The following is an 18,769-nucleotide window of genomic DNA, read 5'->3' as shown; positions in this document are numbered from 1 at the left end:
GATGAGAGGCATTAACGTTGCTAACAATGTATTTTCAAACGAAGATGTATTAGTGTGGATGTAGCCATAAACTTTCAGGTTAGTGTTTTTGAATACAGCATAATGGTGTGTTGCAACAAACTACATGTACAGTATATCTAGTTAATATTTTAGCTTTGTGAAGAAATTCATATATAGGCAGGGACCATTTATATTGTCTACTAAACTGTTGTGAAGCATTTAAGCCTTTAGGTCAGAAGATCAAGATCAAAGATTTTAAGAACATGACCAAATTTTGATCGTGTCCAATCTTTTGACTGGTAGTGTATGTGAATTCTGAGATTAATTAAATATTTTTTTATATATTTTTGGCAACATGTTTATTATAGAATTGGAGCCACTAATAAGAACTTTCTATTCAGGCCTGGGGACAATAATTTAAACGTGTTTCTTTTTTTCTCAAATAAATGCATAGAATTTCATAAAATGTCTCCAAATGGTACCATCTGGATGCTCTGTTTTGTTTAGCTTTTTTACCATTTATTGCTTATTTTACAAACTTTGACCACCAGATAGGTGGTATATAGTACCCAAATGTTTGTTCTGGTACCAAACAAATATTGAGCCCATTGTTGAAAGGTGCTTAGTCTGCCTTTAACTCTGTCATGCAGGGGAAAATAATATTATTATATAGTTTTAAGTATGCCTCTTTCTCCTTAAATGTGAGGATGTAATTTGATACTAGCTTCAATAAACAGAATTGCAAAAAATGTGACTCTTTTCTAAGATTTCCTCGAACACTCTTATTTTCTATTGTTACGCTTTTTGAGATGTTAAAATGGTTTACTTATAGCTGACTTTGCATATTTCATTATTTGGGACAGGAGAAAGTATTAGAACTTCAAAAAAATGACACACTTTAACCTAAAGTGATGTACTAGTTGCTGTATAAATACATTTATATTGATGTAATATAAACACTGATGAAGATGGTTGAACAGAGCTATGGAAAGAATTCAGAGTGCATTTCATTTAGTAGTTTCATCACCTACACATGTGAGAACCATTTGTTGCCACAGTGTTGACTCGTGGCTTGTTAAATCAGGTTTACCCAGAATAAGTAATGTTGTGTACATAAAGATGTCACGCTCTGTTCACGTACACACTTGTGTATGTGTGACGATGTTCCGTCTGGTCTGGATATGGGGAGCGAGAATGGGCTCTCTGTGCATTCCTGTACGGCTTGCCAGAGAGATTCATCCCAAACAAAGCAGAGCTCTCAGCTCTGTCTGCGCAGTTTAGGTTAAAGTCAGTTAATTCGTTTCCTGTCCAGGGTTAAGTTACTAATTAACTATATATTATAATACGTTAATAATACGCTGGTTTAGTGTAGTTATCATTCCCAAAGAGTTCTAAAACTTCATACGTACCGAAGCTAAACATACTATCCATTACACATCTCCCAGTCTACGGATCTCTAAGTAATATCGCTCATTTTTTGCACAGAGGGGTTCTGTTGGATCTCGGAGCACTACAAATAAATCTCACTAAGTGTTGGCCTTTGCATTCAACCACATATTCAACATGATTTACATGACACCAATCATTAATAGTGGGTATGAAGATGAAAGAGCTCATATTGCTAGAGCAGCATCTGACCGCTGGTTTATGGGCCAATATCTAAAGTATCCTTTAAAGTATGGCTGAGAAATGTTTTTGGGTGGACGTGTATGACTGAGGTGCTTAAACAAGACTTTAGTGGCTTTACTTATGCTGTTAAAAATGAAACATTTTCATACTGAATTTAATCCACTAATACTGACACAAGCTTGCAATTGCTCCCTGCACTGCAGAGATTTGCGTGAAATCATGGACAATGAAGCGGTGGACCTTTTTGTCCATTGAAGACCCAGTGAAATGCCTTGACCTGGGCAGTTTTCCTTAATGTGTTGAAGTATTTCTTATTGAAACAGAACAGTTTAGATGGTAAATATTAAAGGGCTATCCCCCTGTAAAGGGATTTAGACGGGCAAGGAGGAGGTGAGAACCGGCTTGACAATATAAATAATAGTTTAATGTAAAACTAAAACAAAAGACACAAACAAACACATGAAGGTCAGCTGACTGTAAAAGATCTCTCTCTCATCGCACCACCTCCCGCAGTCGGCCTTTATCCCTCTCGTAGGCTTAATTAGCCTAATAAGGGACCGGGTGTGTATAATCACGACCCGGCCCCGCCCTCTGCCCTGTCACATTCCTCCCTTGTTCTCTCAGGCTGGGGAGCCCCCGGCATGAGGTACACCCCCTTTTCACTGTGGTGGGGTGTACGTTCCGCCTCATCTGCCTGCAGGTCATCCCCGTCTACCTGGAAGAGGGAGGGGACAAGGGAGAGAAACAGAAATAATTAAAATAGGGGGGGTACTTCCTGTAACAGTGTAATACCCCCCCAAAAAAAAACACTGTAAAATAAAAAAAGAGGGAAAAGGCCAACGCACAGCAGCAGTGAGAGGGAAAGAGGAGAGAGAGATGAAAAAAAAAAAACACTTACTTACCAGTTCTCTGATACGCTGTAGCTTGGTCCTCAGCCAGTCCTCCACCCTCTAACGCAGAGGTACTCAACAGGCGGCCCGCGGGCCGCATCCGGCCCGTCGGCATTCATTTTATGGCCCGCGTCATGCAAAAAATTAATGCATTTTTTTTATAATTTGAGCTCAAAGGTTGCGCAAATATTAGACCGTGTGACATATATGTAGGTAGCTATAGCCTACATGTATACCGCAGACGCTTTGGATAATTTGTTGATGAAACATTGACTAAAATTAAGATACAATGTATACAAAAAGAAATTCGCTTTCTCCAAAACAAAACTTTAGTCAAAATGATGTCTGACCCATTCCAAATTTTCTCCGATATATTGGTCACCTTATGATCCTATTTTACTCATCTCATGGGTTCCCTTTTCATATAATCAACATAGATGATATTAAAAAACAACATTTATAAGTTTAAGTTTTTTAACTTATAAGCGTCGCACCGCTCCGCTTTGCTCACATGCTCTGGTGTGTGTCCTATACATGCATTTGCGCGTGCATGTGGTGGAGGGGTGCGATTTTCGAATAATAATCAAATAATTATTAGTGATCTTCGAATGTCATTTTTGCTTGAAGATTTCGTTTTGTATAAATTTTATCTTCATTTTAATCAATGTTTCATCAACAAATTTGCCTGGATTAATAAATAAGAAGAAACTAATAGTAGACAATATCAGGACATGGAGGCGCCAGCGCGTGAACTGGAACGTGTCTCATAAATTATCTGAAACTCAGCGTATAAACTACTTGTCATCTATAGAAATCTTTAAATATCTACTTTTAAACAAAACAATTAAAAACTAAAAGAAATGACCTACTCTCTGCTTGCTAATTCATATGAAGTGTGCATTTCTATATGCGCTGCATCGTCAACTTTATCTTTGCAGCCACTGACATAGAACAAGTTTATTGATAAACAATTCAAATGTTTCATGCATAATCATTACTTTTGCCGGTTCTTTGTGGCAAGCTTTATTTCAGGTGTTGCATGATATCTATGCGTCCAAGTAGCCTATCAGTGCTTCGCCTGTGCTTGATCTGCATTGCTATTTGTACTCGTTGTGAATAAGCAGGCCAAAAGAAGTATTTTTATTTTTTGTCACTTTTACTGACATGCTACCCGACAATAGGATTCCATGAATTATGCTAAGCTAAGCTAGCGGCGGCGCTGCCAGACAATGCATGCACTGAGACAAAAATGCATTTGTAGGGGAGACGGTGAATAACCCCAAATTCAAAAAACGGTGGAGTATTCCTTTAAAAGTTAGATGTACTGGGCTAATAGTGGGTATTAGTAGTAGGCTAAGAATAATAACTTTGTAAAGTGACCCTGAGTACAAAAACATGTAAGAAAACATTTAATAAATAATTGAACATTTGATGTAGGCTAGGCCTATAGATATATTATAGGCATAATCAATAAATGTTAAATGTTAAAATATAAAGATAATATATATTTAATGGCCCTCAACATCTGCTCATGAAGGCTATAACAAAAATCGTGAGAAAACTGGGTATGCACCTTTAAGGTTGTGGTGCTATAACGGATGCCGCGAAAATTAAGAGAGCTTATTCGTCGGCGATGAATCATAGCGAAACCCCATCAGTCAACTAAACCTTGTGAACATACTGTATCTTGTGTGTTCGTACTGTACATTAGATATCGATGGCTTCAAAGAAAAGGAAGGTTGACGATGAAAACAGAGTTTTCAACCCTGATTGGCAAATGGAATTCGCCTTTGCGGACATAGGTGGCAAACCAATGTGTCTCATTTGTCAAAAAACAATTGCTGTATTAAAACGAGCTAATTTGCAACGCCACCATGAGCAGCTTCATTCCGATTTCAGCGTTGCATATCCACATAGCAGCTCAGTCAGGAGTCAAAAGGTACAGACATTGCTAGCTGGTTTTAATGCCCAGAGATGCATGTTCCGCGGCATTGTTAAAAGTGCTGACAATATTACCGAGGCCTCATTCAGAATTGCTTGGAATATTGCAAAAGCAAAGAGGCCTGCTACAGAGGGAGAATTTCTCAAAAATACATTTATGGACTGTGCAGAATCACTGTTTTCGGATTTTAAGAACAAGGAAGACATCATCAGGCAAATCTCAAAGCTGCAGTTGTCTGATTCAACAGTGACCAGACGAGTAGAATTGATTTCAGACGATCTCTTTTCACAGTTGCTAACAGACATTGAAAGTTCAGAGTACTTCAGTTTAGCACTGGATGAATCTACTGACAGCACAGATGTTGCACAGCTAGCAGTGTGGGTGCGTTTTCTTAAAGGGGAGAAATTTGTCGAGGAAATGTTGACCTTGCTCCCATTGAAAGGCCAAACCCGTGGAGAGGATATTCACTCCGCACTGATGAATTTTTTTCATGGTCCAGGCAAAAACATAAATTTGAAAAAGCTTGTTTCTGTGACTACTGATGGTGCCCCATCAATGGTTGGGAAGGAAAAGGGATTAATCGCTTTACTTAGAAAAGATTCTGAAATACCAGCCTTCTTCTCATACCACTGCATTCTGCATCAGGAGCAACTGTGCAGCAAGCTCAAACGTGGAGAGCTCAAAATGGCAATGGACACAGTGACACGAACAGTCAATTTTATTCTTGCACATGCTCTGAAACACAGACAGTTCCGTTCCTTGGTCGCAGAGTTTGAAAGCGCATACCCTGACTTGGCAATGCACGCGGAGGTCAGATGGCTTAGTCGTGGAAATGTCCTTGATCGCTTCATGGAATTACTTCCAGTTGTGCTCATATTTTTGAAAGAGAAGGGCCGACATGATTTACTGGCAGCCCTCGAAGATGACACATTCATGCACAATGCAGCTTTTCTGACTGATGTTACGTGACATTTAAATGCACTCAATCGTAAGCTTCAAGGTAAACAAAAGATTCTTCCGATGATGCTGAACGATGTGGCTGCATTTGAAGCTGAAAATTGACTTGTTCGCGCAACAACTTCAGGAAAGAAATTTCACTCACTTTTCTGTTCTGCAGTCACAAGTGACAGAACCTGGCTCATTTTCACCCAGTGCTTACTGTTTATATCTCAGGGAGCTAAAAGACGAGTTTTCCTCCCGATTTGCGGACGTTAAATCCTTCACACCTGTACTGGCATTCACAGAAAATCCATTTGCTTGTGACATACAGGCTACGTCTGTCGCAGTCATGTCAGAACCCTTCAGCGTGGAAAGGGCAGCGTTTGAGGAGCAACTCATAGAGCTGCAGCACAACACCATCTTTAAAGAGAGACATAAAGAAGAGAGCATTGACACATTCTGGACCAAGTGTGTTCTGAAAGACACATTCCCTGCATTAAGTCAGTGTGCTTTAAAAATCTTGACCTGCTTTGGATCTACATATGTGTGTGAAAGTGCTTTCTCTGCAATGGGAATAATAAAGTCAAAGCAACGTTCACGTTTAACTGACAGACATTTGACAGACTGTCTTAGAGCAGCTACCAGTGAGCAACAGGCTGACCTGAAATCACTGGTAAAAAGAATTCAGACTCAGAATTCCCACTAGGAACAAGGACTACTTTTTATCAGGGCTTAGAAAGTAGCCTGTATTTTGATTTTCCTCATACATTTCTCATTTTTTGCTTTAATATTGCAAGACAATTGTTATTCCACTTTTTTGTTCCAGATTTTTTTTTTCATGTTCAGTATTACTTTAAATAGGACAAAGACTAGCAAGACAGGTAATAAACTGCATTTCTAAATAAGTAAAATGGTAAATATTGTCATAAATAAAATCTTACGATGCAAGTTCTAATTTGTGGCCCTTCACATTTTATGTGGTTTAAATGTGGCCCCCTTGGCATCTGAACTTGAGTACCCCTGCTCTAACGGATGACAGCCGCGCCTCCCCAGGAGAATCGGAGGCAGTCCTCCAGCCCCTGGCGGACGGAACGCCCCGCCACGTTCTCAGGGAACAGAAGGGGTCTCCCCCGCCCCTGACAGAGGTTCTCCCGGGCTCCTCTGTTGGGGTGGACGGTTGTGGCGAGAACTCTACTTTGGCGTATCACTCCTCCTTCCCGGGTTTTTGGCACCAGTGTAAAGGATTTAGACGGGCAGGGAGGAGGCGAGAACCAGCTTGACAATATAAATAATAGTTTAATGTACAACTGAAACAAAAGACACAAACACACACATGACGGTAAGCTGACCGTAAACAAACTCTTTCTCGTCGCATCACCTCCCGCAGTCAGCCTTTATTCCTCTCGGAGGCTTAATTAGACTGATAAGGGACCTGGTTTGTATAATCACGACCTGGCCCCGCCCTCTGCCCTGTCAAATCCCCCTGTTTGTAAATAACAATAAGCTTTAGGTAAATCACAAGCTGCACACCTGAACACTTGAACTTACAGTACTAAAGACCTTCTTCATCCTTGGCAAACAATAAGATGCATTTGCAGATTTGGTTTCCATTGATTGTCAGAATCAGAAGAATCAGAATGAGCTTTATTGCCAAGTATGCTTCCACATACAAGGAATTTTTCTTGGTGACAGAAGCTTCCAGTGCACAAACAATACAAGACAGAGATAATACAAATTTTTAATTAAAATAAAGAGTGAATAGAAATAGAAATATATACAGAAATACACAATAAGACAAAAATATACATATACTATGTACAAATACAAACCTGTAATATACAGTTCAAGGGAATGTAATGCAGAAGAGGTAGGATATGTTAAATAATATAATTGACTAGATTGTGTATTGCACATAATTATAGTTTAGTTTTAACTGTTCATGAGATGGATAGCCTGAGGGGGAAAAATGTTTTCTTGTGCCTGACGGTTCTGGTTCTCAGTGCTCTGTAGCATTGGCCAGAAGGCAACAGTTTAAAAAAGTAGTGGGCTGGGTGAGTGGGGTCCAGAGTGATTTTACCAGCTCTTTTTGCTGGAATTGTACAGTTCTTGAAGGGAGGGCAAAGGGCAACTAATAAACTTTGTAGTCTTCTGATGTCCGATTTCGTTGCTGAACCAAACCAGACAGTTATTGAAGTACAGAGGACAGACTCAATGACTGCTTAGTAGAACTCGATTAGCAGCTCCTGTGGCAGGTTGAACTTCCTCAACTGGCAAAGGAAGTACAACCTCTGCTGGGCCTTCTTCAGGTCCTGTGAGATGGTAGTGCCCAGGAACCTGAATGACTCCAATGCTGCCACAGTGCTGTTTAAAATGATGAGGGGGGTCAATGTTGGGGTGTTCCTCCTAAAGTCCACAATCATCTCCACCGTTTTGAGTGTGTTTTGATTATACATGTACTGTACTAGTAAAAGTGATAAATGTCATAAGTTAGCATTGTGTGAGGAACAGTGCGAAAAGTGTTTATGAACTGGTAATCTGCTGTTTTAGATGTGTGTGGTTTTTTTTGTATGCAAGCATATAGATGGCTTTGAAGCTTACAGATATGGACTAAAGGCCATATAACTTTATTTTGAGTATTTAATAATAATAAATGTATCTTTTCTTCTTTTATGTTTTACAGAAATTAGAAAATAATTTTGACAGGCTGATATTAGAGATGATCATAGTTAGAAAACGTGTTCAAATGTTACAGTGAAGTATTGTAGTAATGCATAATCATTATTTCCTCAAAACAATTTTCTCATTCTTCAGAGAATTTTGGTTCTGATTATTTGGATTGTGAAGTGTTAAACATAAAATAAAACATAAACCATGTTTAATCTGGTAAAACTAAGACTTCTTATGCTCTTTTACTTTGGATTGTATCTTTTATGCAGCCATGACACAGAACCAGTCTCCCCCTGCCGCAGCAGAACCAAACCCAGAGCTCATCCTGCAGGACCCGACTGGACAGCAATGGGGTTAGTTAATCATAGACACCCTCCCCAACTTTCACTCTGTGATATTCTATACATGAGGTCACCAGCATGGGCTGTGCTCATGTCAGCCTCCTTCAAGTGCTTAACGCAAACAGACAGTAATTTCATCAATGATTAAGATGTCTGACTACCTAACAGAATGGGGTTGTCATCCAGTCATAGCCTCATGCTGTAAATGTTTTCATTTCCTCTGCAGAGAAGCCATGCTTCAGCCAGCCTACAAAGATGCGCAGGCGAGTGCTAGAGCAGCCAGTTGGCAGCACAGTGCGACTAAAATGTTTGGCCACTGGCAATCCAACTCCGATCATTACATGGTGGAAAGACCAGACCCAGCTGCCAGGCCTGCTCCACAGTAAACGGCCGCAGTGGACTCTGACTCTGAAGAACTTGCAGCCTCAGGACAGCGCCAAGTACACATGTCATGTCTCCAATGTAGCCGGGTACATCAATGCCACATATAAGGTGGATGTAATTGGTGAGTTAAAGTTCTTTGATTAGATGTTTACAAAGGATAATTTAATAGTTTCTTCAGCAATTTACCAAACATTCCATACCAAATTCAAGAGGTGCTGTATCGGGTTTCTTTTTACAACTTTTATTGATATTGTTAGTGGAGAGAGGACAGAAAATTATGGCAGTTTAGATTGCATATTCACAGTTGTTTTGATTTACATTCTTTTCTCCTCAGAGCGCACCAACTCAAAACCCATTCTCACTGGCAGTCACCCCGTCAACACAACTGTAGAGTTTGGTGGAACAGCCTCTTTCCAGTGTAAAGTTCACAGTGATGTGAAGCCAGTTATCCAGTGGCTGAAGCGAGTTGATCCTGGCACAGAGGGGCGCTATAACTCCACACTGGAGGTAGGAGGGCAGCATTTTGTAGTGCTTCCCACTGGAGATGTCTGGTCTAGACCTGATGGTTCCTACCTCAACAAGCTGGCCATTGTCAAAGCTCGAGATGAGGATGCTGGAATGTATATCTGTCTAGGGGCTAATACCATGGGCTATAGCTTCCGCAGTGCCTACCTGTCTGTACTCTCAGGTTAGTAAAATATTGTAGACATAAAAGCATTTGTTATACTGTCTACGAGGACATTTTACTGTCCTCAAAAAAAATAAAAAAAAATAAAAAATAAAGCTAATCATTATGTTGTCTTTATTACTATTATTCTACAGACAATCATTATGTTGTCTTTATTACTGTTATTCTACAGACATTGTTTACTGTAGGTGTTTTTGAAAAACTTTAAACTAAGACCAATATGATTAAATGTAACTCCCCTTATAGCTTTCAGACTACATCCACCAGACTCTGCTCTGACTTTCAGACTGTTCTTACTTAGTGTGCTATGTCTTTTCTAACTATTCAGACTTATGGTTTTCCCTTAGCGGGTGATCAAAAATCCCAATCCAGTCAAGCACACAAGCTGACACGGAAGTGTCATATAAGTGACACAAAATCATGTGATTGCTTCAGAAAATGTGTATTTCATGTGCTTTTTAAATGTGCTTTTTCTATACTATCGGTTAGGTTTAGGTGCTGGTTAAGGGAAATGTGCATTCACATACAACGCAGAGAAAATTTTCACCTCGCATTGCTCGTGCGAGTTTGACCGCTGGTTTATAAATGTGTGTTTAAACTCGTGTTCGTGCGAGTAACGCAAACCCTCGAGTATTCCCCCTTCTCTTCCGGAAAAGGACAGGAGGAGGGGCTTCTTCGACTTGGTTCATAGTAAAGTACAACCAATAGCTGGAATCAAGTAGACGCGTAAATTTTCAGAACTCACCAGGTAGTCCAACTTCCTCGCTCACTTTCCTCCAAGCGATGTCTTTTTTCATCCAGTCTCTGTACATGTATGATGTTGTGTCATGCAATTTCGGGTGCACTGACACCGCTACAACAATTTTTTCATAAATTGCTACCATGTGAGTACGTCAGTAACATCCGGGCAATCTCAATGCTGATAGGCTTTCGAGTAGAGATGCACCGATTGCAATTTTCTTGGCCGATTCCGATTTCTGATTTTTTGCAAGTGTGACCTGCCGATACCGATTTTTTCAGATTCCGATTTTCTTTCTAAGAACTATTATTGACCGCATATACAAACAAAATCTACCTTTCTTCAATGCAACATGTTATTTTCATAATAAAATAAATTATTAAACATTACAATTTCCCCCAAACTACACTAAGTTACAGGATCTTCTCTCACTTAAACAACTCTCAAAATAAAGTGCTCTGTGACTGGAAAGAGGTAGAAATAACAATTAACTGCAAATAAGTTGCTTTATATAACAGATGTCATTTCCCACTATTTTTATAAATGGACCTTTTTCTCTGTGACGTTATTCCTTGCACACTTTTAAATGTGACTTTTACTGGTGTTTTTGGAGACTTTTGTGGTGTTTGGAGACTCGAAAGCACGATTCACTCTGCAGTTAGGCCTACTGTGCTCAACGAACAGCGGGTGCTGCCGCGAGCCCCTCTCCCGTCCAAAAGCACTCACAGGCGGTCAGTCTCTCAGTAGCCTCGCGCAGCAGTCAGAGTAGAGAGGAGACACACACCCCTCCGCGTCCAGGCTGCAAATGAATCGCGCATGCGCATGGCCGCCGCCGTTCCCGCCCTGGCTTACAGAGCGGGGTATAAATGTAAATGTTCACTCACTCTCACACAAAAATAAATCACTGCATTTAAATTGACTCACGACATAGCTTTCCATTCACTCTAGTCTAGTCTCTTGCCAAGTTCGCTTGTGCCAGCTCTCGCTAGTCTTATCAATCTCGATTTACATAGGCCTTTACTACAAAACCCCAACATTCTTTTTAAAGACTAAACCCACAAACATTCTTTTTTAAGATTAGATGAAATCTCAGCCCTAGCCAGTATTTTTTTTAACTGCTAGGCAGTAGCTACACTTAGCTAAAACTACCCACACGACTAAGACACACACACACACACACACACACACACACACACACACACACTCACTGACGAGGACTACAATCGTTAAGTATTAAAATAAAATCTGAATTGTCTGCAAAATAATTATTTTGTTCGTTTAATTAAAGATTGTGCCTAAGTCCCGACTGATTAGCCCCTGATACGTCTCTCAACATACACCACACACACAGTTACATATTGCCTAAACTTTATTGAAAACACATAAAAATGGAGAAATTTCTTGTGAGGACCAACAAGCCAACCGACGCACCACCAGCTGCAAAAAAGCTTCGAAGGTACGATGAAGCATACCTGCAATTTGGGTTTACAGTCACGGCTGATCTGAGACCTCAGTGTGTCGTGTGTGCCGAGGTGCTGGCAAACGACAGTATGAAGCCCTGCAAATTAAAAAGGCACCTCGAAACAAAGCATGCTGGCATTAAAAATAAACCAGCTGAATATTTTAAAAGAAAGCTTGATGGCCTCCATCAGCAACAGGCAACCATTTCAGTGCACAGCACTGTGTCTAAACAGTTTTTGGAGGCATCGTATGTAGTGGCCAAAAGGATCGGTAAACTGGGTAAACCGCATACAATGCATACAGCGCAAGACATGTGCAGAATAATGATAGGCGATAGTGCAGCAGCCAAACTGGGTGCAGTACCACTGTCCAATGACACAGTCGCTAGGAGAATTGTAGACATGTCCAATGATATCAGAGAGCAACTGATAGAGTTCATAAAAAGAGTCCTTACTATGCACTGCAGCTGGACCGAATCCACTGATATTGCTGGGCAGGCACAGCTCCTCACCTATGTCAGGTATCTGCGGGACAAGGCGATTGAGGAGGATGTCCTGTTTTGCCGGCCTCTTCAGTCGCACACTACAGGAGAAGCCATTTTCAATGTCCTTGATATTTTTATCCGTGAAAATGGTTTGGCTTGGGACCGATGCGTTGGCCTATGCACGGATGGTGCGCAGGCAATGACGGGGCGTGAGCGTGGCCTAGCTGCTCGCGTTCAGCAAGTAGCTCCACTTGTGAAATGGACACATTGCATGGTCCATCGCGAAGCACTAGCTGCTAAAAAAAATGCCGGTTCTCTTGACTCCGTGCTGAACCAATCCGTGAAAATAATAAATCTCATCAAATCACGGCCGCTAAACTCTCGCTTGTTTGGGGTCCTCTGCCAGGAGATGGGGTCAGGGCACGAACAGCTGCTTCTGCACACTGAAGTTCGCTGGCTCTCCAGGGGGCGGGTGTTACAGCGGTTGTATGAGCTGCGAGAGGAGGTGAAGTGTTTTTTGACAGAAATCAAATCAGATCTGGCGAAGCATCTGGATGACACTATGTGGCTTGCGTCTCTGTCCTATTTGTTCGATATATTTGACCGCTTGAATGGCCTCAACCTGTCTTTGCAAGGCCGCGAAACTCATATTTTGCTCCTTGCAGACAAAGTGCATGCCTTCACACAAAAACTAGACCTCTGGCATGGCCGCATCAGTCGAGGGAACTGCGACATGTTCCCCAGCCTTGCAGACTTTATCACTGATGCAGGCACGTCACACGATTTCTCCTCCCTATTTCAATCAGCGTCTGAGCACCTGTCAGCAATGAGAAAACAATTTGCAACGTACTTTAAAGAGGATTATCGCTCATTTGCGTGGGTTCTAGACTTATTCTAATTGCAATTTCCGTGCCAGCGCAAATTACTGAAGGGACCTCTCTGTCTCACAAAATGGCGCCGAAGCATGGCGCCGTAGCAAAAGCTCTTCTATGTGCTGTCTGTTTTATGTTTGTTTTTATCTTTGATGCACTTGCCACTTTAAGCTATGGCCGCGAGACACTTCTGAGGATTCGTGAGGAAGTTTGTGGATTGTCATCTGTCAATACTGGTCTGAGGTGTGCTGATTTCAATGCGTGCCCTATTCGAGGCAAGCAAGGCCAGGACTCGGGTCGAGGAGGTCGGGAGCAGAGCGAAGGGACTGGGCGGAGGTATCGCCACACACGCTGTACATCTGAGCCCCTGAGTGGGGATACTACAGGCTACCAGCGGCGGAAGCGCAGACACCGAGGGAAGCGAGGGGGGTTGCTTGTGAAGCTGCGCAGCCGCCAGTCGAGGATCCCGCTGCCGTCCATCTACCTGGCGAATGTTCAGTCATTGCCGAACAAGACGGACGACCTGCTGAGCCGCATTAAGACTCAGGCCCGGAACTGCTCCGTGTTTTGTCTGACAGAGACGTGGCTACACAGCGGCGTGCCGGACTCTTCTTTCCAGCTGCCAGTTTCTCTGTCCACCGCTCAGACAGGGTGAAGGAGCGCACCGGGAAATCGAAGGGTGGAGGTGTGTGTTTTTTAATTAATGAACTTTGGTGCACGGATTGTGTCATCGTGTACAAAACTTGCAACGCTAACTTGGAATGTCTTATTTTGAAATGCCGCCCCTTTTATCTCCCACGGGAGTTTTCGGTAGTGTTCCTGTGTGGTGTTTACATACATCCGCGGGCGGACATTTCTGTTGCCTTGCGGGAATTAAGTGACATTGTACACAAATTTGAGAACTCCCATGTTAATGCTGTGGTTATAGTAGCTGGTGATTTTAATAAGAGTAATTTTAAAACTGCTTTTCCCAACTACTATCAGCATGTTAAACATCCCACTAGGGGAGCACATATCCTGGATCACTGTTACAGTAATGTAAAATCTGCTTATCAATCTAGTCTCAGACCAGCCTTTGGAAAATCAGATCACTCCTCTGTGTTACTTCTTCCTACATATATACAGAGGAGTAAACAATTAAAACCTTAGTCATGTATTGTTCAGTGCTGGACGAAGGAGAGTGAAGTGAAACTACAAGGATGCTTTGATGCTACTGATTGGTCTGTGTTCCGTTCAGAAAATTTGGATGAGTATTGTGATGCAGTGACTGGGTACATTGATTTCTGCATTGATTGTGATGTGTTCCAAAAAAGGTAACAAAACAGTATGCTAGTCAGAACCCGTGGTACAATGGTGATGTGAATAAGAAAATACAACAGCGGGCCGTGGCTTTTAAATCTGGTAACGCTGCTGCTTATAAGTTGTCCAGATATTCTTTGGAGCGGTCAATTAAAGCTGCTAAATGAGCCTATGGAGCTAAGATAGAGGGACATTTCATGGAGGCGGACCCACGACGTATGTGGCGAGGGTTAAATTCTATCACCGCTTGGAAAACTAGAGGAGGATCCAGTCCCAATGTTGATCCATCCTTGTCAAACAAACTAAATAAGTTTTATTGTCATTTTGAGATTGGAAATGTTGAACCTGTTGTTTTTCCTGCTTGTAATGAGCAGAGTTTTACCATCATTCAGGAGGACGTTCAAAGGATCTTGTCCAGGACAAAGGTGAGGAAGGCACCTGGACCGGACGGTATTTCTCCACGTGTCCTTAAACTGTGCTCCGAGCAACATAGTCCTGTTCTGACTGATCTTTTCAACATGTCACTGGTGAGGTGTACTGTTCCAGTTAGCTTTAAAAGATCATTTATAATTCCAGTGCCCAAGAAGACACCTGTGACGAGTCTGAATGACTATCGGCCAGTGGCCCTCACATCTGTCCTGATGAAAACCTTTGAGCGGTTGTTGTTGGACTTTATCAAAGATCAAATCCCTGTGTCTGTGGACCCACTACAATTTGCATATAAGAAAAACAGAAGTGTTGAGGACGCCATTTCCTTTGCTTTAAACTCTGTCTATAAGCATCTAGATGTACATAAATCATATGCTAGAATGCTATTTATAGATTATAGTTCTGCTTTTAATTCAATGGTCCCAACAAAGCTCTTTCACAAACTGAAATGTCTTGGACTCGATGATGCCATTTGTAAATGGATTTTTAATTTTCTTACTAGTCGACCACAAAGGGTCAAAATCAATGGTTGCATTTCAGATGAGCTGTATGTTAGCACTGGTTCACCGCAGGGGTGTATCTTGAGCCCCCTATTGTTCACATTGTATACTCATGACCTTGAAGCATCCAGTGCTAATAATGTGATAATCAAATATGCAGATGATACAACAATCATTGGGCAGATCAGTTTAAACGATGAATCTCATTATCGTAAGGAGGTGGAGAAGGTTGTTCAATGGAGTAAGGAAAACAACTTGCTTTTGAACACTTCAAAAACGTGTGAACTTGTTATTAATTTTGGTCACAATAGGAATCAGGTGCCTATTACTATCGATGATTCAAATGTGCAGATTATTGAGAAATGTAAATTTTGGGGTGTGACTCTTTCTCATGATTTGAACTGGAGCTCTAATACAACTAACATTGCTAAGAAAGCGAGACAGCGCCTTTTCTTTTTATGTAGGCTTCGAGAGTTCACCCAAAATACTAAGATTCTTCTGAATTTTTACTACTGTGTAATTGAGAGTGTTCTAACTAGTTGTATTACTGTGTGGTTTGGTAATCTCACCTTGAAAGAGAAGAAGGCTTTGAACAAAGTGGTTCGTTCAGCCAGTGGGACTATTGGCTGCACTTTGCTGCTTCTGGAGGTTACATATAAAGCTAGACTTTTGGATCAAGCTTTAAAAATTGTTAATGATGATTCAGGCCATCCTGCAAGGGCCTTCTTCGAGATGCTTCCCTCAGGGAGAAGGTATCGCTCTGTCAAATGTTCTACTGATCTTCATTTAAACAGTTTCTTTCCCCAAGCTGTGATCACTTTAAACAAAGCACTTTAAATCAGGCACTTTAAATCAATGTATGGATTTTATTGTACGGTGTTTTATTATTGAGTTTTATGTGGCATTTGCTTGTCTGTTTTATGTTATGTCCTTTTATGTGTTGACGTTGCACCTTGAGCTTCTTGCACATTTTCTTTTTCCAATGTGGTTTTATACTGCAAATGGCTAATAATAACGTGAGTGATTTGTGTGCACAGCAAACAAGCTATAAATTGATATGCAGGAACAGCTTATTGAGCTGAAGAGTGACAGTAGACTGAAGGAACTCTTTAGCTCCTGCCCTCTTTCGTCATTCTGGGCAGCATTGATGCAGGAATACCCTGAACTCTGTGACGTCGCCTTGAAGATTTTCCTTCCTTTCGCGTCGACATATTTGTGTGAGGCAGGATTCTCAAAAATGAGTGCACTCAAAACGAAATACCGCAATCGTGCACAAATCGAGGATGATTTGAGGCTATGTTTATCAAACATTGAGCCAAGAATTGAGGATCTTTGCAAGGCAAAGCAGGCTCAGGTCTCACATTAACATCACCTACCAGCAAGCTTCTGTAAAAAATGCAGATGATGCCTACTATTAGGCCTAGTAATAAAAACAATAATAAAGCATAAATTAATATCAGAGGTCTGGTGTCAATTCCCAATTATAGCAATAGCCTAGTAATGATAATAGGCCTACTGATGATGAGATAATAATAATAATAATAACAACAATAAAGCATGTAACCTCATATAATTATATAGCAATAGCCTAGTAATGATGGCCTACTACTACTCATAATGATAATAATGCCTGCAAGCTCACATTAGAAGTCTGGTGCTACTGCCAATTATAATAATAATAATAACAACAATAAAGCATGGGGTGGGGCGGGGGGCACTGGGGCCCCAACTGCAATGAACCAGCTTTGGGGGGGCCCAGCTTGCAAAAGGTTGAGAACCCCTGCTCTAATTGATATGATTATCCGTACAATCCTACAATGTAACATGCCAACTTTGTTCACATATCTGTAATTCCTCTATAAATTCTGGGTGGCATTATTGAGCTAATTTCCATCACATAAACTCTTGCTTTGGAGCCTCTACCTAATTTCTAAATTGCTGAGTATTTTTACAGATCCCAAGGTGGAAAAGCCTGTTATTCCTCGCCACATTAGCCCTGGCCTTCCCTGGCCATTGATCATTGGCATCCCAGCTGCAGCCCTCCTCATCGTAGGAGCAATCGTGCTCTGGTTGTGTCACAGCCGTAGGCGTCAGAGCGCTTTGCCTCCCAGATCGATGACCTATCGAGACCACCACATTCAAGGCAAAAAACTCAGCATGCCTAACAGCCTCAGCCCTGACCTACCCAACCAGAGACTAATGGGAATGGGGCCCCCATCTCTCAATGGTCCACCAAAGATTTATACCAAGGTCTACACGGACCTGCACACTCACACCCACACACACTCCCATGCCCACATGGAGGGTAAAGTGCACCAGCATTTCCATTACCAGTGTTAACCAGTTACCAATGGCTTCATCAGTTGACCAGTGCTGCTGCTTATGTTCTCTTGAGCTAAGGGCCACCGCTTGAGGACCACAATTGTACTGTAGAACTACAAAAGACAGGAAGCAAAGTGGAATGACCCATGAGTATTGCTAAAAAGAAGCTTTTCAATAGCACAATGTGGATCAGTGAAACACACACCATGTGTGTTGAAATCTCTCAGGTCAGGGAAAATGTTTCGCATTGAGTATAGCTGCAGTGGACCTAAATTTTCTTCAAGGTTCTTTCGATTTTAAAAACGTGATTGTTAAATGAGTGAATCAAAGCAACCAAACTAAAACTCTGAGAAAAATAATGGGACCCTCTGATTTTGAAAAGCCTAGCATTACACAGGAAGTGCAGTGGAAATATTTTATATTTGGACAAACTGTGATGGTATCTGTTGAGAGAAAGCTAGTGGCACTAGCAAGTCTGTTTACAAAGTGTTTTTAATTTTTCTCTCAGTAAATTAGTGAGATGTGTTTTTTTCTTGTTTGTTTGCTTTATGTTTTGCAACATTATATTGTGAAGAAATTATGCAAGGAGATGATGTACTAATGTCAGGGAGACTGTATGGATGACTATGTATGGATAAATGGAAAGGGGGTAAGGGCATCTGTTTTATTAGCATTCAAAGGTACTTTTGTGTATGTATTCAAGCTCAACGTTCTGATAATTGCAGTATTATTTTATTGTACCTTGTCTATGTCAATGCAATCACATTGTTTGCTAATTGAAAAATGAGCAAATGTATTTTTTATTTCAAACACATTGTATAGGATTACTCATCATTGCAACTTATAGATGGACCTGTAACCATTACTGTTTGATGATAATAAATTTTCCATCTCCCAAAAACTCTACTCAGAACCATGCTGTCTGCAGAATACAAATCTCTTCAGTCTATAAATGTTATAATATGTCAATGTTTTTCTAAGATACTGCATGCTGCAATTTTACTTTGGTGCTCATCTAAGTGTATTTCAATAATATTTTTGTAAGAAATAAATAATTTTCTATTTTCCCCTGTGCGTTCAGTCTTTCCCCAAACAGTTCACACAAAAGTTTGCATGTTTTTGGTGGGAATTAAAAGTTGGATGCCACCGCAGTGGCTGTTGACTCTGCGCGCCCTCCCTTATA

At 41.1% G+C, this 18,769-nt stretch overlaps 1 protein-coding gene across 2 annotated transcripts in view; it reads left to right on the top strand.

The window, feature by feature from the left end:
* Positions 1-18,594, top strand: part of fgfrl1b (fibroblast growth factor receptor like 1b) — a 63,571-nt gene extending 44,977 nt beyond the window's left edge. For both annotated transcript variants that reach the window (XM_052154749.1, XM_052154748.1), the window contains 4 exons: positions 8,337-8,420; positions 8,635-8,913; positions 9,127-9,480; positions 17,219-18,594. In XM_052154749.1, coding sequence (XP_052010709.1) covers positions 8,337-8,420; positions 8,635-8,913; positions 9,127-9,480; positions 17,219-17,604 — 1,103 coding nt within the window. In that variant the 3' untranslated portion in view covers positions 17,605-18,594. The remainder of the gene's footprint in view (positions 1-8,336; positions 8,421-8,634; positions 8,914-9,126; positions 9,481-17,218) is intronic.
* Positions 18,595-18,769: the final 175 nt, after the last annotated feature.

The sequence above is a fragment of the Xyrauchen texanus genome, chromosome 23 (assembly GCF_025860055.1).
Source record: "Xyrauchen texanus isolate HMW12.3.18 chromosome 23, RBS_HiC_50CHRs, whole genome shotgun sequence".
NCBI lineage: Eukaryota > Metazoa > Chordata > Actinopteri > Cypriniformes > Catostomidae > Xyrauchen > Xyrauchen texanus.
Note: the sequence above shows the minus strand (reverse complement) of the source record. Positions and strands in the feature narration are given on the sequence as shown.